General features: G+C 43.9%; 1 protein-coding gene across 1 annotated transcript in view; it reads right to left on the bottom strand.

Moving 5' to 3' along the window:
• LOC141108700 (rho GTPase-activating protein 20-like) overlaps positions 1–26,929 on the bottom strand; it is a 94,105-nt gene that overhangs the window by 54,190 nt on the left and 12,986 nt on the right. The window contains exon 2 of the mRNA XM_073600569.1: positions 5,666–5,745. Coding sequence (XP_073456670.1) covers positions 5,666–5,745 — 80 coding nt within the window. The remainder of the gene's footprint in view (positions 1–5,665; positions 5,746–26,929) is intronic.

Below are 26,929 nucleotides of genomic sequence, written 5' to 3'. Positions count from 1 at the left end.
TAGTGGGTGTTCTGTCGCAAGGAAATCTATTGTTGCTGGGGAGATCTGTGGTTGCTGTGTGTGGGGGGGGGGGGGTGTATTGTTGCTGAGGGATCTATTGTTGCTTGTTGGGGGGGGGGGGCTATTGCTGCTGGCTGCAGTGAGTCTATTTTACTGCTTTTCTTTTTTTCATTAAGAAATGCCATACTTAGCACCACATATTGATACGTTGTCTAAAAGTGGCGGTAACTGAGAGGTGGGTGGAACCAAGGGACGGTGCTTGGAGGTGGGTAGGGGGTGCACACAAGGGGTGAATTGGAAGAGGGGAGTACCTGCACATATTCTCTGAGACAAAAAGCTCTCTCAAATTAGTAAAATTTAATTATTCATTGCTATCTATCAGTTAAGCAACCTATCTAAGCAACTATATTTTAACAGTCTGAGACAGTCTACAACTGCTTGAATTTTGGCCATGTAGAGATCTGGTAATCAACACAAAGCCCATTGGCCCTGTGCGAGTAACCTGCAAATTATTGGGCACCAGTTAGGCAGCAGAGCGTGTGTCGGGGTTCTGGACACTGAAACACTCTCTGTGTTCCAGCACTCAGCACTGAGGTGGCGTTATCCTACCACCATGACCACCAATGGTCACCACCATGACCACTGAGGTGGAGTTATCCTACCACCATGACCACCAATGGCCACCACCATGACCACTGAGGTTGAGTTATCCTACCACTATGACCACCAATGGTCACCACCATGACCACTGAGGTGGAGTTATCCTACCACCATGACCACCAATGGCCACCACCATGACCACTGAGGTGGAGTTATCCTACCACCATGACCACCAATGGTCACCACCATGACCACTAATGCCGTGATCACTAATGCAGGAGGTGAAGCGTTAATGCAACACTGCCATGACCACCAATGCAGGATACAATATCCCACCTATGGCCAGGGACCCATGTGTTGCTGGATAGAGGGGTGGGTTACCAGCAAATGCCCATTCCCTGATCTCCCCTGCCTAGTAAGAATCCAAAAACAGTGAGAATTTCTTCACGTTGTTTTCTACTGTCACTTTGACTGATTATATGTCAGTATTACATTGTATATCCCTGTATGTTGAGGTTGTTCAGGTGCTTATCTAATAGTTTCTTGAAACTATCGATGCTCCCCGCTGAGACCACTGCCTGTGGAAGGGAATTCCACATCCTTGCTGCTCTTACAGTAAAGAACCCTCTACTCAGTTTAAGGTTAAAACTCTTTTCTTCAAATTTTAAAGAGTCACGTGTCTTGTTAAACTCCCTTTCCGGTTAAACTCCCTTCTGAAATCAGTAGAGTGCAGGAGAGGAACATCTGGGGTTTAATAGTCTCCTTATGTCTCAAAAAAGAGAAAAGAGAATCACAGTAAAACTTGTTATCACATAGGGAGCAATTGGTACCCTATGTGAAAAATACATTTTGGTGAAAAAAATGTTAAACATTAAAAAGGTACAACCAAGCACTTAAACCCCACCCACAAAAAATTATGAGCCCACCCCGCCTCCATGTACATGCACATACATACACTGTATTACCAAAAGTATTGTGACGCCTGCCTTTACATGCACGTGAACTTTAATGGCATCCCAGTCTTAGTCCGTAGGGTTCAATATTGAGTTGGCCCACCCTTTGCAGCTATAACAGCTTCAACTCTTCTGGGAAGGCTGTCCACAAGGTTTAGGAGTGTGTCTATGGGAATGTTTGACCATTCTTCCAGAAGCCCATTTGTGAGGTCAAGCGCTGATGTTGGACAAGAAGGCCTGGCTCATAGTCTCTGCTCTAATTCATTGAGGTTGAGGTCAGTCAAGTTCCTCCACCCCAAACTCGCTCATCCATGTCTTTATGGACCTTACATAGTTACATTTGCATAGTAAGGTTGAATTAAGACACCAGTCCATCCAATTCAACCTGGAGGGAGTGTCTACAATTGTCCCTATCCCTGTACATTGTGTCTCATTAAGATGCTCATCTATTATATCATTATTTATTTAAGGTACCCATATAGCGCCATCAGTTTACACAGCGCTCCACACATACACACATCAGTCCCTACCCTCAAGGAGCCCACAATCCAAGGTCCCTAACTCACATTCATATACTAGGGGCCAATTTTGGACAGAAGCCAATTAACCTACCAGCATGTCTTTGGAGTGCACCTTGCTTTGTGCACTGGTCCAAATCATTTGGTGGATGGGGGATTATGATGTGGGGTTGTTTTTGGTCATGTTTACTGGTTTTAAGCAATCTTCAGGCCTAAAATGATTTTTTAACATGTGTACAAAGATCGCAAAAAAAACAGCTCTGGTAGTGAAAGGATTAAGCACCAATGACAATTATAAAGAAAACATTACACGGATTAGACAAGATATGCAAATGTTTGAAAGTCACTGAAAACTTGGGAAGTGTTCTCAGGATGGATGAGCGATCGTTCTACTGAAACGTGATATGAAAATCTCGTTCCTTATGACCGGCTGGCTAAAGAAACTCTTAGTGAGAAATAAACACGCAGAGGAATCATTTATACAAAAACGCAGACAGATAAACAGAATGAAGAAGCGTTTGGCCGCTCTTGTCTCTCGTCTGTTATTGTTTAGGAAGGAAAATTATTTTTCTTTGGGCCGAGAGATCAGCGAGATTCCCTTCAAGCCTGTTGAGTCAACTTATACATGCAACAGTGTCACATGGAGGGGATATGAAGGTGTATCGATTAAAGCCGGTATTTACTGCCACATAAAATGTGCGCTTAAAGGGACACTAAATTATATTTTAATATATTCTATCATCGAAGTCCCTAAGGTTGTCAGTGGGAGGGCCACGTTATAAATTTTACAAATACTCACAGTCAGTTTTAAAAATTAATAAAATGTTTTTCGTAAACGGTATAATATTCTTCAGAACAAAGGAGAAAAACTTTGCAAAACTTCAGTGTCCCCATCAGATTCCCCCTTACATTAAGGTCCTCATCAAAGTCCCCTTTACAGCCAGGTTCCCATTAGGATACCCGTTATTATAGGGTCCACATCAGAGTCCTCTTAACATCAGGGCCCCCATCAGAGTCCCCTTTACATTGAGGTCCCTATTAGGATCTCCCTTATATTAGGGTCACCATCAGAGTTCCACCTTACATCAGGGTCCCCATCAGAGTCCCCCCCCCTTTACACCAGTGTTTTTGTCAGCGTTCCCCTTACTTCGGGGTCCCATCAAAGTCCCCTTTACATCGGGATTCCCATCAGAGTCCCCCCCTTTACACAAGTGTTTTCATCAGGGTCCCTAACAGGGAACCCCTTAAATCAGAGTCTCCCTGAAATCAGTATCCCCCTTAGAGTCCCCATTATATCAGGGTCCCCATCGGAGTTCCCTTTACATCAGGATCCCCATTAGGATCCCCCCTGATATTTAGGTCCCCATCAAAGTCCCCCTTTACATCAGTGTCCCCATCAGAGTCCCCCCCTTACACCAGTGTTTTCATCAGGGTCCCCAACAGAAAACCCCTTACATCAGGGTCACCATCAGAGTCTCCGCTTACATCAGGATCCCCCTCAGAGTCCCTGTTACATCAGGGTCCCCCATCAGAGTCCCCCCATTACACCAGTGTTTTCATCAGAGTCCCCAACAGGGAACCCCTTACATCAGGGTCACCATCAGAGTCTCCCTTACATCAGGGTCCCCATCAGATTTCCATTTACATCAGGGTCCCCATTAGAATACCCCCTAATATTCAGGTCCCCATCAGAGTCCCACCTTACATCAGGGTCCCCGTCATAGTCTCACTTTACATCAGTGTCCCCATAAAAATCCCCCCCTTACTCCAGTGTTTTCATCAGGGTCACCTTTATATCAGGGTGCCCAACAGAGTCCCCCCTTACATCAGGATCCCCATCAAACTCCACCCCCTTACATGGGGGTGTGCTAGAGACTGTGGGGGACGTGGAGATCAACTGATCCATATCCTCAATCTATTCACTGAGGATCTGAGTATGAGGATCTGCCACTGACTGTAGTTAAGGGCCAGATAAAAACTTGTAGCAGACCAGATGTGGCCTACGGGCCGTAGTTTGGAGTCCCCTGTTCTATATTTTGTTATTATATAATATTAATAACTAAAGATGGAGCCATCACAGGCTGTAGAAGACTTCAAGAAGGCTTTCTGCTTACATTCTTTGAACTGAAATGGATCCCTGGCTAGTAGGTAGGTTTAGCACACTACTACTATACCCATATGGGACAGGATTGTTTTTTTCTTCATTAAGATGAACTTACACTTTAAATTTAAAGTCTAGGCACTGCCATACGCCATAGGATAACCAATAACTTCACAATCAATTGCTGCACAGCGCCCACAGAACCCCTCTACTTGGATGCACTGCAGTACATTGGGGAACACAGAATTGCTCTATTGCTATTTGTACAGGGGTCCCCAACCACCGGGGCTGCAGTCTCTCTGCAGCTGGGCCACGAGTGCCACGGGCTGGCTGGTAGGCCAGTGAGCGGACCTGCGGGTGAGCAGGCTGGCGAGCGAGCAGAGAGATGACATCATCTCTCACCACTCACCCTGCATCACCGCAGTTCCACCCTCACTGTGCAGCCAGAGAGAATACATCATCTCTTACTGCCCGCCCTCAGTCTGGGACAAAGCCACTGGCAAGTGACAATCTGCATCTGTTGGCAGGCGAGGTGGCAAGTGACATGGCAAGTGACAATCTGCATCTGGTGGCAGGGGACGGGGCAAGTGACAATCTGCATCTGGTGGCAGAGGACGTGGCAAGTGACAATCTGCATCTGGTGGCAGGGGATGTGGCAAGTGACAATCTGCATCTGGTGACGGGGGACATGGCAAGTGACAATCCGTATCTGCTGGCAGGGGGCGTGCCAAGTGACAATCTGCATCTGGTGGCAGGGAACGTGGCAAGTGACAATCTGCATCTGGTGGCAGGGGACGCGGCAAGTGACAATCTGCATCTGGTGTCAGGCGACGTGGCAAGTGACAATCTGCATCTGGTGGCAGGGGACGTGGCAAGTGACAAACTGCATCTGGTGGCAGAGGATGTGGCAAGTGACAAGCTGCATCTGGTGGCAAGTAACTTGGCAAGTGACAAGCTGCATCTGGTGGCATGTGACGGTGGCAAGTGACACGCTCAGGGCTCCCACTGATTCTGCATTATGGTGAGTTGCACTATTTCATTTTATATTACAATGTAATAATAGAAATAATGCGCTTCAATCATCCTGACATCATATCAACCATGGTGCCGTGATGATTGAAGCGCCAACACCAGCCATTGCCCCGACAAATTCCCAGTGAAATCCCCCCCCCCCTTGGGCCTTTGCATAATTTTCTTCCACACAGCCGGTCCCCGGTGCCAAAAAGGTTGGGGACTTCTGGTTTAACATGTATCTATACTCAAGAACATACAATGTAATACATGGCACTGTACTAGCCCTTAGATCTGATGGCTGCAATAGTCTTCTTCTGCAGGTTTTTTTCTGTTCTTTCACTTGGTGATCCTGCCAGTAAGTACCACACTTTCTGTCCTATAATGAGAATGCTCACTTACTGTAGTGTTTCTATGGAGGAGCAGTGTTTTGGAGGAGGTAAGTAGCACACAAATGTGGATAGCTTCTCTAACTCGTTTACCTGGGTTGTTCCTTGTTCTTGCTCAGGGCCTTGCCGATGGCGGACGCAGAACGTCTTCTTTGGACCGAGGCTTTCATTTTCTGCAAAAAAAAAGCAATACTGAATAAAACACAAAAAATTGTTTTCCAAAAATTTGACAACATATTTTTTGGGCTCAATGGCAGAAACTTCAAAATAAGAAACGTTTGTTCTTATAATGGCTAAAATGAGTTTAGTATCTAGAGAAGAGGTCTCCAAATTTTCTAAACAAAGGACCAGTTTACTGGTCCTCAGACTTTAGTGGGGCTGGATTGGCCAGTGGGTGAAGGCAACGTCTTAGGCTTGGTGGCCAACGGGAGTTAAAAAAAATTTAGCGCCTATGGTCAGTAGGAGATGTAGTGCCCCATCATTGGTTTCCGTAGGAGGAATAGTGCCCCATCATTGGTGTCCGTGGAAGAAATAGTGCCCCATGATGATGGTGTCAGTGGGAGGAACAATGCCTCATTATTAACGTTGGTGGGAATAACAGTGCCCCATCAATGGTGTCAGTGAGTGGAATAGTGCCCATCGTTGGTTTCAGCGGAAGGAATATTGGATAGTTAGTGGATTGAATAATGCCCCATCATTGTCAGTGGAAGGAATTGTGCCTCACTGTTGGTGTTAGTCAGAGGAATAGCAAAACAAAACCAAAGAGAATTCCCAGCTCAACTCGCCAGCCAATCTGCTACCAACCAAATTATCCTAACAGCAGTTTAGTTAGCACACATTTGCAAATACATGTGTAAGCTGCAGAGCTGCTCCAAGGCACCCCAATATTTCTGCAGTCCTAACTCTTGTACATTTATGAGAGCCTCCACAGTGGAAGCACATGCATTCTAATGGATAGAGGGCAGGTGAGCCTGGAGGTAGCCCAGGCTCACCTGCCCTCTATCTATTCATTAGAATCCTTAAAGTCAGAGGAATAAGGCCCCATTATTGGTGTCAGTGGACTGAATAATGCCCCAACGCTGATGTCAGTGGGAGAAATAGTGTCCTATCGTTGGTATCAGTGGAAGAAATATTGCTCTATCATTGGTGTCAGTGGATTGAATAATACCCATCGTTGGTGTCAGTGAGAGGAATAGTGCCCCACTGTTGGTGTCAGTGGATGGAATAGTGATTCAAATCCATTGGAGGAACAGTGCCCAAGGGCCAGATAAAGGCGAACGAAGGACTGCATCCAGACTAGAGGTTGCAGTTTGGAGACCACTAATCTAGAGGATCTAGAGATGCCTGCACAAATCTAAGCCAATACCTTATAATTAGGAGGATCATTGGCAACCTGACACTTGTACCTCTCCAATTGGCTTTTGGCTTTCCTATCAGGTCTGTCATGTAGTCAGCCCAAAAGCCAACTGAAGAACCTCACAGGCTGGCAACAATTGAAGGTGAAAATCTTCCAAAGATGTAAGAAAAGCCATGCATTAAAAAAAGATGTGTTGAGAATGAGGAAAAAACAGTGGTGTGCAGCCTGGACAGCCTGCCTGTGACAACCAGGTAGACCAGTCCTCTGATTGACAGACTCTGCATCTAAAGTTTAATGCTACATTGACAAGGGCTACAAAAAAATATAATTTTCATGTTGGTTCCAAGAGTGCAAATGTATACGGTTCATGTAGAATGGAATGCTTTCGCATTTGGACAACAGAAACCCACCACACAACATGGCAGCCACAATATCAAAATTGTTTGTGTAAAAAGTTACATACTGTAGTAAATTAAACACAATTTGACCTCAATCTTTGAGGCTATAACCTTCCTATGGACATATTGTGAACCCACATCTCAGTGACACTGAAAGACTGTAAGACTTCACTCAATTAATACATTATAGAACGATTTCCACTTAAAAGATCTTTGCCAACATTTCCTATAATAGATTATTACCTTACTTACAATCCATAATCCACCTGGACTAGGTAGGCTTCATTCCCAATAGAGAGTCACAAGAAAGCATCATGAGAATCGTGATTGCCATCCAGCTAGCCCACACACAAAATCCCCATGTACCTGCCTTCAACTGATACCAAAAAGTCATTTGATATGCTCAACTGGCTATTTTTGAAATCTACCATCATATGGGCCTTAAGAACAATATATGTCAGTAGCCAGATGCCATTTAAAAAAAAAAACAGTGGCTGTGAGAGCCAGTTAAGGTTTGCATATTTCCTCCTGAGCAAAGGTACCTGACAAGATTGTCCACCATTACCCCGAACTTTGATTCGTACACTTGAACCTTTCCTTAGACACGTCCCACAGAACCCTAACATTGCTGGTTTCTCGCAACGAGGGAAACAGCACAAGGTAGATCTTTATAACGTCACCTGAACTAATCATTCCTAACTTACTGCCTGAAATTAATAGCGGGATTGGGAATGATCCAATTTCAAAATCAACTTACATAAATCAAAGGCCCTCAGAATTATCCCTGTACCTATCAGACTTGTAAATATCAAACCCAACTTCTCTTTCAAATGGGCAGACTCTCATATAACCTGCCTATGGACCAAGATCACCTCTACCATTGACAAAATATTGGAGTCAATTTTTCCCCTTCCGCTCTTACGAATAATAAAAAAAGATCTAAGATAGTGGAGTAAAAACTACACATGGTTTGGCAGAAATGCCTTCCTAAAATGAACATCTTACCACATGTACTTCCCATGTTCCAAACTCTACCAATACTGATACTGACTTCACTTTTTATAATATTATGCTCTGAATTTACATAATACATATGAGCCCAAAACGACCCTAGAATAGCCTATGGGATTCATAACTATGTCTACAACCAAAAGTGGTATTGGACTGCCTGATCCCCTGAAATAATTTCAAGAACAAAAGACTAGAGCAGAAATTCCATCAACAAATGATCGGTTGACCTGGAACAAGTAAACTCAGGCATAACCCTTCAATGGCTCCCCTGGCTGGAGAAAAAACACATCAAGTTTCTAAGAGCCTATCCCATCACTGGAGACCACATGTGGCAGTTTCAGCACACATTACACAGGCATGGTCCACTGTTGTCACCATCAGGAAACTCACCCTGAGAAATGCCATTTAGCCATCCTTGGAGTGCATGTAGATGGGAAGTGACTGCAAAGAGGCACTGAGATGTAACAAAAAAAAGACGAATACAGGTCATTTACTTTGACTAAGATTAATAATTATGGTATGTCAAGTTTCTGTACTCAAATTCCCTGGAAATATCTTGTGCAAGATCTTTTTTTCTTTCCATAATATATTTATTGAAAGTTTTACAGAAATACAAGTAAGGAACATAATGAAATGATGTACCCCAGTGGGGCCATACCAATAATATCAACAATAACTACTATCACTGTGCTTACAAAGGTCTGCCTAAAGCACACCACTGTTTCACCACAGAGAGTGGGTGTCTCCTGTCAGTGGGATAACAGTGCATTAATAACGGATCTCCAACCTCCCTCTCACCACACCAACCAGGGGGGTGGATATCCACCAAAGAAAAATGAATTTGTAACACAGGAGCCAAACTAAATACGGAGCTCCAAATCAAAGCAGAGATCTTGTGCAAGATCTTTAGAATTGCATGGCATTTACTGACTTCTAAAACATTTGTTTATTATTTTCTTTTAGTGTGGTCAACAAGGATCACTGCTGACGTTCGGGTTTGCCCATGTTCTACAAATCTCAACTGGAGATGTGTTCTTATAAATCTTTCACGCTTCCCACTAAGTCATTCCAAACTGGGAGCTGTTCCTTCTGGTGAGGCCATATTGGGTAACGGACTTGGACTTTGACTGGGCTTCGATTTTCAACCTGTCACTTGGACAGATTCATCAACAAATCTTTGTCTTTGTTATGTTCCCAAGGCAACTCCTCATCGCTCAGTTCGCTTTGGGCTCTGTGCTGTAACTGTGCATTATCTGTCAGCTAACTGCCAGCTTCAGATCTGTATTTCTTGGCACAGAAAGATCTTAATATTGTTCATTTTAAACCCATTTATGGCTTAAAGCAACATTAAGTTGTTTTGTTTTTAATCTGCTCCAGCTAAATACTCCTTTTTAAAGATATATTACACCATGTCCAAGAAAAAAGTACAAAACATGAAAACACAGTAGAAAACAGAATAATAAACTAACTAATATAATTAGAATACAGAAATTCAAGAAATCATTGAAATATTTATGTTTTTTGGGATACTATCCAGCCAAACATTTGTGCACACCTAGAGGAGCTAGTTGGACTTTCCATTCCAAAACCACGGGCATTCATTTGAATTTGCCCTCCTTTTGCAGCTATAAGAGCCTCCACAAAAACCCATCTTAATGTTTCCAGGGATGCTATATTTAATGGTCAAACATTTGCGGACACCTGACCATCACACCTAGAGGAGCTAGTTGGACTTTCCATTCCAAAACCATGGGCATTCATTTGGATTTGCAGCTATAAAAGCCTCCACAAAACCCCATCTTAATGTTTCCTGGGATTCTACAGTATATGGCCAAATGTTTGTGGATACCTGACTGTCACACCTAGAGGAGCTAGTTGGAATTTCCATTCCAAAACCATGGCCATTAAATTCATAGCTTTTGTAGCTATACCAGCCTCCATGAAGCCTCATCTTTCCAGTGACACTGTAAGGAAAAACGTTTGTAGACACTTGACCATTGCATTTAAAAGGAGCTTGTTGCACATCCCCTTTAATAGTCATTATTATGGAGTTGCCCCTTTATGCTGCTTTAACAGCCTCCATTCTTATGGGAAGGTTCCACTAGATTTTGGAGTGTGTTTGTGGGAACGTGTGCCCATTCAGCCAAAAGAACATTTGTGAGGTCAGTAATGACATTGGATGAGAAGACCTGGCTCACAATTGACATTCCAGTTCATTCCAAAGGTGTTCATTAGGGTTTAGGACACTCAAGTTCCTCCACACCAAACTCATCAAACCATGTTTTTAAGGTCCTGGTTTTATGCAGCTGAAGGGATAAATGAGACAGATTGCTGCTCCAGGTGAGTATAACAATCCACTAAAAAGGAAGGGCTGGGTGCTAGCTCCGGCTCGCAACCGTGAACATGTAGACAAAGTGAAAAAAAATTAGCTGCACACCAACATCCGTCCAACAGGTTTATTGAAAGACCACCAGGACTAAAACAGACCAAGTGGTGAGGACGTTTCACACATACATTGTACTTCTTCAAAAACCCAGCTGAACTCAGTCATTTGAAGAGGTGTCCACATCCTTTTGGCCAAATGTCACCAATAACCGCTGCTTAGCATTTAAAATAAATATTTGCCTAGTGAGTGGAAATGTCGCCAACACGAAACAAAGATATATGAGCAAAACACTCAAAAATCCAAGCTCGCTACAATTTTTTTAGTCTATTAAACCAATAAAAATTTACATGTGTAGCCATCACATTTTGGAGCTCAAGGGTGTCCCTTTCATCAGAGCTTGAAGTATTTACTTCACATCAAAAGTGGACTCAAGAATTTACACCAACTTTGGGGATCCAGCACCACCCACCCGCTCTCTTGACTCATGTCTCCAACAGGGATACACAAGAAGGTGTTTATTTTGAATATTGGGCTGTCAGCTTCTGCAAATCAAAGAATTTCCATGACCACTTTGAGTTGTGACAGGACTGTGATAGTCAAGCCAAGATACAAGTTTATTCCAAAGAAAGATTGATTACAAAGCCAACGTGGTTCAGGTTTGTAGCTACAGCCCCTGAAATGTGTTGGCTTTGGAAACAATCTGTATTTTTAATCGAAATTTCATACCATGATATTAAAGTCTAGATACAAGTTTATTCTAAAGATAGGCTATTTACAAAGCCGACGTGGTTCAGGTTTGTGGCTACAGCCTCCGAAATGTATTAGGTTTGCAAACAATTTGTTGTGAGAACTAGCTTTGAGAGGTAGCACATTAAGGCCACTCACTGAATTCCTCCTTTTAAGGGCTTTTTTGCCCTTTTTTATTAAAAGAATTTAAAAAAATATAAAAATAAAATTGATCAGTTTTCCTCACAGGGTCTTTCATCATTTATCTTCCATCCAAACAACAAACAACGTTTAGCTTCCTGGCCTTTAGTCTGGTCCCATAGACCATAACACAGTACCATTCAGTAACTCTCCCAAAAGCTTGACCCATACACTGGGCAGCCCCTTGCTGCTCTGGCTCCCATCTGTACTCCTGGACAGAGACCTTCTCTTTCTGCCAGGGTGTAGCACAGAACCCTGGCCAGGTCTCTACAAAAAGCCCAGCACACACCCGCCCAATTAGCATGCTGGTGGTTTCCGAAAACCAGGACCCAGGATTGGAGATTTCATCCCTCCCAGACCACTACAAAATCTCTGGACTCCAGTTTCAAAAACAGATTTAGCTAAACAATGAAGAAACAGAAAAGCCAGTGTCCTCAGAATGATAAAAGCCCCCTGGAGCCCCTCAACCTTCCTGGATGAGAATCCTGGGTCAGTAACCCATTTAACTACCTGGCAGGGCACAGCCTGCCACACTCTCTTTAGAATTTAAGTATCACACCCTGATTTTCAAGTCTAGATACAAGTTTGTTCCAAAGACAGATTGATTACAAAGCCAACATGGTTCAGGTCTGTAGCTACAGCCCTTGAAATGTGTTGGCTTTGGAAAAAAAATCTGTCTTTGGAATAAATGTGCATTTTGAATAAATTTGTATTTGGGCTTGATTATCATGGTGTGACTCATCAATTCTAGATGTATTCATCCAACAGGGATACAGACAGCAATAAAACACATCCCAACCACAGCACTATCTGCATGGAGTTTGTTCTTCCTGTCCCTGCGTGGGTTTCCTCCAGGTACTCCGGTTTCCTCCCACACCCTAAAGACATGCTGGTAGGTTAAATGGCTCCTGTATAAGTTGGTCCTAATATGTGTATGTACGAAATGTGAGTTAGGGACCTTAGATTGTAAACTCTTTGAGGACAGGGACTGATATGAATGTACAATAAACTTTCTGTGTAAGGAGCTGAGTAAATTGACGGCGCTATATAAGTACCTGTAATAACCATCGTTTTAGCAACGATATTCGGCCGCTAGCAGGGCGGTTTTAACCCTTTTTCGGAGTGAATTGAGCGGCTCTTTCAGGACGCTTTGCAGGCGCTATTTTTAGCACTATAGCGCCTACAAAGCGCCTCGGTGTGAAAGTAGCCTTAGACAAGGCTATAAATAGAGCTACAAGGTTACACTTGTTGGCTACCTATGAGGCTTTGCACCCTTATTAAGAATTAAATTACCTAAAACTTTGAATTGTCAGAATAGATGAGTGAAAAGTTTGTTCAGTTGTGGTTTGGCCAGGCTTTTTAAAAATTTGAGAACTTCCAAAATTCAGAATTTCTGGACTGGAATTCCCCTTGAAGTTAATGAAATCCAAACTAAGCTACAAAAAAAAATAAATGACCAAAAATTTTGAATTGTCAAAATAAACCACTAAAAAGTTTGTTCAGTTGTGGTTTAGCCAGGCTTTTTAAAAATTTGAGAACTTCCAAAATTTAGAATTTCTGAACTGGAATTCCCCTTGAAGTTAATGAAATCAAAACTAAGCTACAAAAACGTGTGTTACAGAGCAGTAATGGATAAAAAAATTGTACAAAATGGTTTTGGAAAATGGCTGGTCTGATGAGATGGTGGGACCAAAAAAAACAGCCTGAGCCATTTTCTTTAACAATTCTACCAGGGATATTAAGATTGAAGGACAGGACCTGGTGGGACTGGTAGTTAAGCGAAGGGTGTTCACGCAACAGCAGAAGCCTTTGGAGCAACCTTTGGTCCTTTTCTCCAAACAGCCTTTTGAATGTCCAAACCATGAAAAAGAACACTGAAATTCAGATTCGGAAACTTAGTCTGGATTGATCATCATCCGAAATTTGAGATTAACTTTATTTGCCCGTCCCCTCTGTCTATGTGAAACAGTATAAGAAATAGGCAAACAATTCAAAATCAAAATGTCAACATTTTGTCCAACAGAACAGGTTTGAAGAGATACACTGTAGCGTCTTCCTATGGTGTGATCTGCTCAGACTCTGCACTTCCAGTAAACTTGGCTGTCTGGTTAGTGTTATTCTAGTAATGTAACCCAACCCTGCCCCTTGGTATGTTGATATTAAGCTATGAATATCATCATTTAACTTTGTGCTGAAAATCTCCAGGCCCGGCATTTGTTGTTAGTCGTTTGGAGCTGTCACAGTGGCACTGCTTTAAAGCCCAACTTGAGCCAGATAAAAAAAATATCCTTTGCAGTGGGGCTGTGTGCTGATCCTCCACTCCCCAACAAGTGGCATTCCCCCATGTTCTGGCTGTGGATTGTCCCTGAGGCTATGGACCCTGCTCTGGTCTTGATGACGTCAAGACCCTAGACCAGTGGAGAGTGCGGGTGCAGAAGCTGCAAGGACAGGTCTAGCTGTGGGGAGGATCAGGTGAGTATCTTTCCTTTTATTGTTCCCCTAGACATAACAAGCAATTTACCCTTAATGTTGGTATGGCCCCACTGCAGGGGATCATTTGTTATTTGCCCAGAGTTGGGCTTTAACAAAGTAATGCAATAAGAAAAAGCAAAGTGAAATTGGAAAGGTGCTTTGAAATTGCAAACAGTTTATGGATTGAAACTGACCATGTCCATCCCTTAAACCAGTGGTGGTCCACTTGTGGACATTGGGTGCAGCCCTATGCCTTAGAGTTTTGCCAAATGGCTACACATAATGTTCACTGAATGTAATCCTATAGAAAACTATTAGAGACTGCAGACATACTACAGGAGATGGTCAATGATGATAAATACGCAGAAAGAGATGGTCAGAGACCTTTAGGCAAGCTACAAGAGATGGTCAGAAAAGATATGAATATATGCTAAAGGAGATGGTAAGGCTACAGGCATGTTTCAAGAGATAGTCATAGATGGCAGACATGCAGCATGAGATGGTCAGAGACGTATAGGCATGTTGCAAGAGATGGTCAGAGACAGAAGATATGCTACAGGAGATAGTCAGGCTACAGGCATCCTACAAAATATGGTCAGAGATTGAAGAAAGGCTACAGGAATGCTACAAGAGATGGTCAGAGACAGCAGACACACAGAAAGAGATGGGCAGAAACTTTTAGGCATGCTACAAGAAATGGCCAGAGACTGAAGAAATGCTAAAACAGACAGTCAGGCTACAGGCATGATACTAGTGATGGTCAGAGACTGAAGATATGCTAAAGGAGATGGTCAGAGACTGAAGAAATACTACAAGAGATGGTCAGAGGCCTTTAGGCATGCTACAAGAGATGGCTAGAGATGGCAGACACACAGAAAGAGATGGTCATAGACCTTTAGGCATGCTACAAGAGATAGTTAGAGATGGCAGACACACAGAAAGAGATGGTCATAGACCTTTAGGCATGCTACAAGAGATGTCCAAACACTGAAGAAATGCTAGAACAGATGGTCAGGCTGCAGGCATGCTCCAAGTGATGGCCTGAGACTGCAGACATGGAGGAAAAAATGGTCAGAGACTTCTAGGCATGCTACAAAAGATGGTCAGAGACTGAAATATGCTACAAGAGATGGTCAGGCTACAGTCATGCTACAAGGGATGGTCAGAGACTGCAGACAAGCAACAAGAGATGGTCAGAGACTTATAGGAATGCTGCAAGAGATGGTCAGAGACTGAAGATACACTACAAAAGATGTTCACAGGCCACAGGTGTGCTACAAGAGATGGCCAGGGACTACCCCTCCTAGGTTAGGTTACTAGTGAGGTTAAAGTACATTTAGTATTTTTGGCTATGGAGCTGAGTGTAATTATTTTTGTCTGATCTGGGTTTCACAGTATGCAGGCTGGCTCAACTACTCCCTGCCTTCTAACAGGTTCTAAAATATAGCGGGCTGGAAGACGTAGACCTGAGCTTGAATATTTATGGAACACTAGCCAATCGCTGGGTAGGTGTGCCCAGAAGGTGGACAGAGAGCCCATAAATTATCTAAATCCTAGAGCAGTGGGGTTCTTCTCCTGAAGGAGGAGATCCCAGTCTGGAAGAGATTCTGCTCTTCTGGGCAAGTCAGCTGAAGCCTGCAGAGATTTAATCGAGATTCCACCTATTCTAGAGCTGGGGGGGGGCTATTGCTTTCAGCACAGAAAGTTAGGCCACCCATAGGCTCTTTTGCTGCTGCATATATGTGTTATGAGGGTAGCTATGGTGTAAAATACACAGTGCACATTGCAAATGACTGCGATTATCAGGGTTTCTTTGACTGACAACGGTAAAAAGATAACACAAGCTGAGAACAGCTGCTTACCAATTTCAGCATCGGATACAATGTTATTCTGGTCACTGCTAACGAATTGTAAAGCAGGTTTAAGACCAAAATAAAACAAAAGTCGATACCCAATTACATTTCCCTTTTCAACACATACAAATTATCTCTATTAATATGTATATCTAAAAATGAGGGTGTTATTTTTGCTAATACAGTTTTAGGCTCTCCATTGTAACCCTTAATTTCTAAATTTGGCTCGGCCAAAGATTTTAAAGAATTTCAATTATGGCATTTTTTACATTGTTACTTTGTTCCAGCTTGGACCAATGTAACTATGTATATACCATATCTGGCCAATGTCCCTAGAAGCTGGAAATCACTGTATTAGACTTGCTACTACACGGCTACGCGAATGATCTCCACTAGCTTCTGTATTTTTGGTGAGCGGCTGTCCTGCTGCATTCTAAATACAGATCGGCCGCTTGGCACAGGCGACATTCAAAGAAAGCTTTGTATGAGGTTGAAGAGGCAGGATGGTGGTCCTCCAAGCACCTAAAATCCCCTAAAAAAATTTGAGACACTAACTTTTTGCTGTGCACGCCGGAGTGAGAGCAATAGTTCTAAGTCCATTCTTCACGGGTAATGCTAAACCAGGGGTAGGCAACCTTTCAGAGGTTGAGATCTACCTGGACAACATGGAGGAAATCAAAGATCCCTGGGGGGGTGGCGCCCTTTTAAAAAACAAAGCTATCAAGCCCCCAATGAAAATACGGCATGAAGAACACATGGTGCGTCACAGTAGTATCCTCTGTCCCCTTTCACATCCCCCCCCTCCAGTAGTGTCCTTGCCCCCCCACCGTAGTGTCCTCTCTCGCTCTTACAGTTGTGTTTTCTGCCCCCCTTCACAACATCCTTCCCCCACAGCAACGTACACTGCCCCTCCATTGGAGTGTCCTCTGCTCCCCTTCACATCACCCCCCTACTGTAGTGTCTTCTGCCCCTTCACATCACCTCCCCACACAGCAGTGTCCTCTGCCCCTCCATAGGAATGCCCTCTGGCCCCTTCACTCCCCCCCACACTGTAATGTCCTCTGTCCCCCTTCACATCACCCTCCTACTGTAGTTTCCTCTGCCCCCCCCCCCCACATAGTAGTGTCCTCTGCCCCCCTTCACACCAATCCCCCCATTGTAGTGCCTCTGCCCCCCTTCACATCACCCTCCACTGTAGTGCCCTCTGCCCCCTTCACATCACCCCCCTCCCATTGTAGAGTCCTCTGCCCCCTCCACATAGTGATGTCCTCTGCCCCCCTTCACATCACCCTCCACTGTAGTGTCCTCTGCCCCCCTTCACATCACCCTCCACTGTAGTGCCCTCTGCCCCCTTCACATCACCCCCCTCCCATTGTAGAGTCCTCTGCCCCCCCCACATAGTGATGTCCTCTGCCCCCCTTTACATCAACCCCCCCATAGTGTCCTCTGCCCCCTTCAGGTCACCCTCCACTGTAGTGTCCTCTGCCCCCCTTCACATCACCCTCCACTGTAGTGTCCTCTGCCCCCCTTCACATCACCCTCCACTGTAGTGCCCTCTGCCCCCCTTCACATCACCCTCCACTGTAGTGTCCTCTGCCCCCCTTCACATCACCCCCCACTGTAGTGCCCCCTGCCCCCTTCAAATCACCCCCCTCCCATTGTAGAGTCGTCTGCATAGGAATGCCCTCTGCCTCCTTCACCCCCCCCCCACACTGTAGTGTCCTCTGTCCCCTTTCACATCACCCTCCTACTGTAGTTTCCTCTGCCCACCCACATAGTAGTGTCCTCTGCCCCACCACTGTTGTAACGATCAAGAAACCCGCCTTGGGAAATGCCATTCAGCCCTTGCTGGAGTGCATGTAGGCATGAAGTTATTATTAGATTGTAAGCTCTTCTGAGCAGGGCCCTCTTAATCCTATTGTATTGTATTGTATTATATTATAACTGTATTGTCTCCCTTTTATATTGTAAAGCTCTGCGTAAACTGTTGGCGCTATATAAATCCTGAATAATAATAATAATAATAATAATGAAGTGGCTGCAAAGAGGTTGCAGGAGGTAAAAAATAAATAAATATATATATGTAGATATAGATATATATCTATATATATATATATATATATATATATATAGATATATATCTATATCTATATATATATAGATCTATCTGTATATATATAGATATAGCTATATATATATATATATATATATATATATATATATATATAGATCTATATATATATAGATCTATATATATATATATATATATATATATATCTATATATATATATATATATATATATATACAACCCCTGGCAGAAAATAATGGAATCACCAGTCCCTGAGGATGTTCCTTCAGTTGTTTATTGTTGTAGAAAAAAAGCAGATCACAGACATGGCCAAAAACTAAAGGCATTTCAAATGGCAACTTTCTGGCTTTAAGAAACACTAAAAGAAATCAAGAAAAATAATTGTGGTGGCCAGTAACAGTTAGATTTATAGAACAAGTACAGGGAATAAATTATGGAATCACTCAACTCTGAGGAAAAAATTATGGAATCATGAAAAACAAACAAACAAAATAACACTCCAACACATCACTAGTACTTTGTTGCACCACCTCTGGCTTTTATAACTGTTTGCAGCCTCTGAGGCATTGACTTAATGAGTGATAAACAGAACTCTTCATCAATCTGGCTCCAGCCTTCTCTGATTGCTGTTGCCAAATCATCTTTGCAGGTTGGAGCCTTGTCATGGACCATTTTCTTTAACTTCCACCACAGATTTTCAATTGGATTGAGATCCGGACTGTTTGCCGGCCATGACATAGACCTTATGTGTCTTTCTTCAAGGATTTTTTTCACAGTTTTTGCTCTATGGTAAGATGCATTATCATCTTGATAAATGATTTCATCATCCCCAAACATCCTTTCAATAGATGGGATAAGAAAAGTGTCCAAAATTTCAATGTAAACCTGTGCATTTATTGAAGATTTAATGACAGCCATCTCCCCAGTGTCTTTACCTGACATGCAGCCCCATATCATAATTGACCGCGGAAATTTTCATGTTTTCTTCAGACAGTCGTCTGCATAAATCTCATTGGAACAGCACCAAACAAAAGTTCCAGCATCATCACCTTGCCCAATGCAGATTGGAGATTCATCACTGAATATGACTTTCATCCAATCATCCACAGTCCACGATTGCCTTTCCTTAGCCCATTGTAACCTTGTTTTTTTGTGTTTAGGTGTTAGAGATGGCTTTCTTTTAGCTTTTCTGTATGTAAATCCCATTTCCTTTAGGCGGTTTCTTACAGTTCGGTCACAGATGTTGACTCCAGTTTCCTCCCATTTGTTCCTCATTTGTTTTGTTGTACATTTTCTGTTTCCAAGGCATATTGCTTTAAGTTTTCTGTCTTGACGCTTTGATGTCTTCCTTGGTCTACCAGTATGCTTGCCTTTAACCACCTTCCCATGTTGTTTGTATTTGGTCCATGTTTTAGACACAGCCGACTGTGAACAACCAACATCTTGTGCAACACTGCGTGATGATTTACCCTCTTTACCTACATACTAACAAGCAGATTTCATCTGATGTAGGTGTTAGTGTTTGTAATGAAAATTTACAGGGTGATTCCATAATTTTTTCCTCAGAATTGAGTGATTCCATAATTTATTCCCTGTACTTGTTCTATAAATCTAACTGTTACTGGCCACCACAATTATTTTTCTTGATTTCTTTTAGTGTTTCTTAAAGCCAGAAAGTTGCCATTTGAAATGCCTTTAGTTTTTGGCCATGTCTGTGATCTGCTTTTTTTCTACAACAATAAACAACTGAAGGAACATCCTCAGGGACTGGTGATTCCATCATTTTTGCCAGGGGTTTTATATATATATATATATATATATATATATATATATATATATAATTGTTTATGACACTATAAACAAATACAAAGTATTTTCTTTCTTTCCCAATCAGAAAAAGCTGGGTCCTACTTCATATACTGTTCATTTTTGGTGCCTGGAATCTGCAGCCCAAGCTGGTCGTGTACACTAAGCTTCCTGATGTGAACATCTGCTTCCTACCGTTGAAATTCTACTAACCACTTCTGCCTTTTGAGTTGTCTAAAATGATATAGACAGCCGTCCTCTTACGAAACCGTGTCTGAAGACTGCAAATGGCCTCTGGGTTACCAACCGTACATTGGTCTGATTCAATGGGCATTTTAGTAGCAATAATATAAGCAGAACGGCGTGGCGCCAAAACTTTTATTTAACCACTTGCCGTCCGGAAGATTTACCCCCCTTCATGACAAGGCCATTTTTTTGCGATACGGCACTGAGTTACTTTAACTGACAATTGTACGGTCGTGCGACGCTGTACCCAAATAAAAATGAAAAATTCTCACAAATAGAACTTTCTTTTGCTGGTATTTGATCACCTCTGTTTTTTTATTCTAGATGTTTATTCTGCACATCTAGAGAGGACATTTTTTCCCATTCTTATTTGCAGAATATCTCAAGCTCTGTCAGATTGGATGGAGAGCGTCTGTGATCAGCAATTTTCAAGTCTTGCCACAGATTCTCAATTGGATTTAGGTCTGGACTGTGACTGGGCCATTCTAACACATGAATATGCTTTGATCTAAACCATTCCATTGTAGCTCTGGCTGTATGTTTGGGGTCGTTGTCCTGCTGGAAGGTGAACCTCCGCCCCAGTCTCAAGTCTTTTGCAGACTTTAAAGCCACGTACACACGAGTGGAATGTCCGACAGAAAAAGTCAGACGGAAGCTTTTCATCATCTATTCTGATCGTGTGTGTGCCTCATCGGACTTTTTTTTTCAAAAATTCTGACGGACCTAGAAATAGAACATAAATATTTCCAGAACCAATTCCTATCGGGAAAACCGATCGTCTGTATGCTGTTCCGATGGACCAAAAACGTTGCATGCTCTGAAGCAAGTACGAGACGAAAGCTATTGGCTACTGGCTAATGAACTTCCTTTTTCTAGTCCCGTCGCACGTCTGGATGGTTGGACTTTGGTTTGATCGTGTGTAGGCAAGACCACTTGAATGGATGTTTTGACGTCACTTCCGCCCTGCAATGGTATGGAGACGGGAGGGGGCCATCTTTCCCCCACTCAGCTCCATACCACACTTGGAAGAGGACCCGATCGCTTACCGGAGCCGTCGGCAGAGGCGGAGGGCACCGGAGACTGGCTGGGGGGGCCCTCTCCCGCCAGCGATAAAAGTGATCTCGCAGCGAATCCGCCGCAGAGACCACTATTATCGGAAACCGGACCGCCCGCTGAAGAAGAGAATACTGGGGTTATGGCAGCTAGACGCTGCCATAACAAAGATATCCCTCTTCAAAGTGCCGACGTATATCGGCGTGCAGCAGTCCGGTTAAGGTGTAGGAAAAAGAAGAGGGAAAAAAATGCACCGGAACGCATCAAAAAAGGCACGAGAAACACATCAAAAACACGCATGCAGAAACGTATCCGGACTGCATTTTTATGGTGTGAACCGGCCATAAAAGCGGTATTTAAAATGTTCTGTCTGCATAAAGCCAAATGGTTCTATTCCCCTCGGCTGTGGTTTATTTTCTTATCAGAAATGTTGTGTTTACAGCAATGGACGGTAATCCGGCAAACTCAGCACGGAGAGCGATCCATTGAATAAACACCATCCTCACCATCTGGTCCTCATTACCAAAGAGCTCCCGCAGCCTTTACTAATAGAACCGGGGCTAAAGAACAAATGCCGCTACAAATTGGAGAAGGGGCAAATAGATTTAGAGTCTTTAGCAGGGAGAAGTCTACTATCCAGACATCAACATTGGAGCTCCGTGTTCTAGGGATGAACAGAGGTGCGACCGTGTGCTCCCATAAATTTGCATGCAGGGCAGCCCCATTCATTGCAATAGGCTGCCCTATGCACGAGAAACATGGAAAATAAGACTCTTTTCCACATAGGTTATACTGAAAATAGAATGCGGGCGATATGAAATGTGCTGAACTCCGGGCACAAAAACTTATATCTATATATACAGTGGGGACGGAAAGTATTCAGACCCCCTTACATTTTTCACTCTTTGTTATATTGCAGCCATTTGCTAAAATCATTTAAGTTCATTTTTTTTCCTCATTAATGTACACACAGCACCCCATATTGTACACACAGCACCCCATATTGACAGAAAAACACAGAATTGTTGACATTTTTGCAGTTTTATTAAAAAAGAAAAACTGAAATATCACATGGTCCTAAGTATTCAGACACTTGGCTCAGTATTTAGTAGAAGCCCCTTTAGATCTAATACAGCCATGAGTCTTTTTGGGAAAGATGCAACAAGTTTTTCACACCTGGATTTGGGGACCCTCTGCCATTCCTCCTTGCAGAGCCTCTCCAGTTCTGTCAGGTTGGATGGTAAACGTTGGTGGACAGCCATTTTTAGGTCTCTCCAGAGATGCTTAATTGGGTTTAAGTCAGGGCTCTGGCTGGGCCATTCAAGAACAGTCACGGAGTTGTTGTGAAGCCACTCCTTCGTTATTTTAGCTGTGAGCTTAGGGTCATTGTCTTGTTGGAAGGTAAACCTTCGGCCCAGTCTGAGGTCCTGAGCACTCTGGAGAAGGTTTTCATCCAGGATATCCCTGTACTTGGCCGCATTCATCTTTCCCTCGATTGCAACCAGTCGTCCTGTCCCTGCAGCTGAAAAACACCCCCACAGCATGATGCTGCCACCACCATGCTTCACTGTTGGGACTGTATTGGACAGGTGATGAGCAGTGCCTGGTTTTCTCCACACATACCGCTTAGAATTAAGGGCAAAAAGTTCTATCTTGGTCTTATCAGACCAGAGAATCTTATTTCTCACCATCTTGGAGTCCTTCAGGTGTTTTTTTAGCAAACTCCATGTGGGCTTTCCTGTGTCTTGCACATAAAGCCCCAAATGGTGGAGGGCTGCAGTGATGGTTGACTTTCTACAACTTTCTCCCATCTCCTGACTGCCTCTCCGGAGCTCAGCCACAGTGATTTTTGGGTTCTTCTTTACCTCTCTCACCAAGGCTCTTCTCCCCCAATAGCTCTGTTTGGCTGGACGGCCAGCTCTAGGAAGGGTTCTGGTCGTCCCAAACGTCATCCATTTAAGGATTATGGAGGCCACTGTGCTCTTAGGAACCTTAAGTGCAGCAGACATTTTTTTGTAACCTTGGCCAGATCTGTGCCTTGCCACAATTCTGTCTCTGAGCTCTTCAGACAGTTCCTTTGACCTCATGATTCTCATTTGCTCTGACATGCACTGTGAGCTGTAAGGTCTTATATAGACAGGTGTGTGGCTTTCCTAATCAAGTCCAATCAGTATAATCAAACACAGCTGGACTCAAATGAAGGTGTAGAACCATCTCAAGGATGATCAGAAGAAATGGTCAGCACCTAAATATATTAAATATATGAGTGTCACAGCTAAGGGTCTGAATACTTAGGACCATGTGATATTTCAATTTTTCTTTTTTAATAAATCTTCAAAAATGTCAACAATTCTGTGTTTTTCTGTCAATATGGGGTGCTGTGTGTACATTAATGAGGAAAAAAATGAACTTAAATGATTTTAGCAAATGGCTGCAAAATAACAAAGAGTGAAACATTTTAAGGGGGGTCTGAATACTTTCCGTCCCCACTGTACATTCTTCAATAGACATGTGCACTGCTAAAAAAATGTGTTCGTTTTCGTTTCATTCGTTTTTTGTTTTTTTTTCCGGGTCATTCATTATGATGGAAATTCATTATTTTGAATACATTTGTAAATACGAAAATTTGGAAATTTGAAAACCTGAAAATAAGGAAGAAAATCCAAAAATAAGAAAGAAATTCCAAAAATCGAAATAATAACTAACTGTTAAATTATAGGTATTGGAATTTCCTTTCAAATTTGCAGTTAGTGAAGGTAACAAATACGAATTTATCCAAAGTTATGAATTATCCGAAATAACGAAGGCCGCATCTAAACGAATGGAATGTAACGAATTAATAATAAAACGTTTTTATTATTATTATTTATTATTATTAATTCGTTACATTCCATTCGTTTAGATGCCGCCTTCGTTATTTCGGATAATTCCGTATTCGTTACGTTCCCTAACAGCCAAATTTAAAAGGAAATTCCAACACCTATACTTTAATAGTTAGTAATAATAATTATTAGTTCGTTTTTTCAGATTTTCGAATTTTTGGGTTTTCTAGTCTTCGGATTTTCGTTCTTTTGAATTTTCGATTTTAACATTTTTGAATTTCTGAATTTCCGAGATTTCAGGAAACATTTGTTAAAAAGGTTTTTGTTAATTTGAATATTTCTGAATTTGTCGATGTTCGTCAGAAAATGAAACAAATTGCGCATGTCTATTCTTTAATAACTACAGGAGGAAGTTTCTAATCATTAAATTTGCTCCCGTCCAACTGAAATCCTAACTAGACTATTGCGCATGCACTTGTCAAAGTTAATCTGGAAGTAGAACACTCATTCTACAAAAATCTAGGTATTGCAATGATATTGGAACGAAAAGTCATTGGAAATTAGTGGCGTCCATGAATACACCATCGGATGGTCGAACCAGAGATTGTTTATACTTTCTGGTTTGAACATTGGAAAAAAAATGGTTGGACCAGAAAAGTATAAAAATCCAGTATAATCCACATCAGCTCCACCTGCTCCCCCTCCCAGCAGTTACTCAGCTTCCCCTACTCCACCCTTCCAGCAGTGCCTCAGTTCCCCCTACTCCCTCATCCCAGCAGTAATTCCAAAGCTCAACTCCCCATGCTCCCCAATTCCAGCACTAACCTGGTCACTGAGTCCACTCTGCTTCCCCGTCCCAGCATTGTAGTAGATTGACTTCCATCAGAAACTCAGCAGCTCAGCTCTACTTCCTCCTCCTCCCAGAAGTGACTTACCAGCTCAGTTCCCCCTGATTCCCCCCTCTCACCAATAACTCAGCAGCTGAGCTAACCCTGCTCAACCTCCCAGCAGTGACTCAATAGCTCAGCCACCCCCCCCCCCCCATTTCCCCTCACAGCAGTGACTCACTCAGCAGCTCAGTTTACCTTTCTTCCCCAGCAGCTCAGCTCCCCCTCCTCCCCTTACAGCAGTGACTCAGCAGCTCAGCTCCCCCTCCTCCCCTTACAGCAGTGACTCAGCAGCTCAGCTCCCCCTCCTCCCCTTACAGCAGTGACTCAGCAGCTCAGCTCCCCCTCCTCCCCTTACAGCAGTGACTCAGCAGCTCAGCTCCCCCTCCTCCCCTTTACAGCAGAGACTCAGCAGCTCAGCTCTCCCTCCTCCCCTTACAGCACCTCAGCTCCCCCTCCTCCCCTGACAGCAGTGACTCAGAAGCTCAGCTTCCCCTCCTCCCTTTACAACAGTGACTCAGCAGCTCAGCTCCCCCTCCTACCCTTACAGTAGTGACTCAGCAGCTCGGCTCCCCCTCTTCCTCTCACAGCAGCAACTCTGCAACTCAGCACCCCCTCTTTCCCTTACAGCTGGGACTCAGCAGCTCAGCTCCCCTTCCTCCCCTAGCAGTGACTCAGCAGCTCAGCTCACCCTCTTTCCCTAGCAGTGACTCAGCAGCTCAGCTCCCCCTCCTCCCCTTACAGCAGTGACTCAGCAGCTCAGCTCCCCCTCTTTCCCTTACAGCTGGGACTCAGCAGCTCAGCTCCCCTTCCTCCCCTAGCAGTGACTCAGCAGCTCAGCACCCCTCCTCCCCTCAAAGCAGTGACTCAGCAGCTGAGCTCCCCCTCTTTCCCTTACAGCTGGGACTTAGCAGCTCAGCTCCCCTTCCTCCCCTAGCAGTGACTCAGCAGCTCAGCTCCCCTTAGAGCAGTGACTCAGCAGTTCAGCTCCCCCTCCTCCTCTTACAGCAGTGACTCAGCAGCTCAGCTCCCCCTCCTCCCCTTACAGCAGTGACTCAGCAGCTCAGCTCCCCCTCTTTCCCTTACAGCTGGGACTCAGCAGCTCAGCTCCCCCTCCTCCCCTCAAAGCAGTGACTCAGCAGCTGAGTTCCCCCTCTTTCCCTTACAGCTGGGACTCAGCAGCTCAGCTCCCCTTCCTCCCCTAGCAGTGACTCAGCAGCTCAGCTCCCCTTAGAGCAGTGACTGAGCAGTTCAGCTCCCCCTCCTCCTCTTACAGCAGTGACTCAGCAGCTCAGCCACCCCTCCTCCCCTTACAGCAGTGACTTAGCAGCTCAGGCACCCCTCCTCCCCTTACAGCAGTGACTTAGCAGCTCAGGCACCCCTCCTCCCCTTACAGCAGTGACTTAGCAGCTCAGGCACCCCTCCTCCCCTTACAGCAGTGACTTAGCAGCTCAGCTACCCCTCCTCCCCTTACAGCAGTGACTTAGCAGCTCAGCTCCCCCTCCTCCCCTTACAGCAGTGACTCAGAAGCTCAGCTCCCCCTCCTCTTCTTTTAGTAGTAACTCAGTAGCTCAGCCCCCCCCCCCCTCCTTCTCTTACAGCTTGTGGCTCTGCAGCTTAGCTCCCCCTCCTCCCTTACAGTAGTGACTCAGCAACTCAGCTCCCCCTCTTCCTCTCACAGCAGCACCTCTGCAGCTCAGCTCCCCCTCTTTCCCTTACAGCAGTGACTCGGCAGCTCAGTTCCCACGATCCCCCCCCCCCCAGCAGTGATTCTGCAGCTTAACTTCCCCTGCTCCCCCTCCCTGCAATAAAGCATAAGCTGAGCTCCCCTACTCCCAGCATTAAAGAAGAATGACTTCCATCAATGACTCATCCTGCACCCCACCCTTCTGCTGACACTCAGCTGCTCATTCACTCTAATTTCAATAACTCAAGCAGCTCAGCTACTCTGCTCCCCATCTCAGCAGTAACTGAACAGCTCCTCCCCCTCCCTCCCCATCAGTTAATCAGCAGCCCTCCAGCCTTCTAAACTCAAAAGAAAACACAGAG

The sequence above is a fragment of the Aquarana catesbeiana genome, linkage group LG09 (assembly GCF_042186555.1).
Source record: "Aquarana catesbeiana isolate 2022-GZ linkage group LG09, ASM4218655v1, whole genome shotgun sequence".
Taxonomy (NCBI): domain Eukaryota; kingdom Metazoa; phylum Chordata; class Amphibia; order Anura; family Ranidae; genus Aquarana; species Aquarana catesbeiana.
This window is presented reverse-complemented; position numbering and strand designations above follow the sequence as displayed.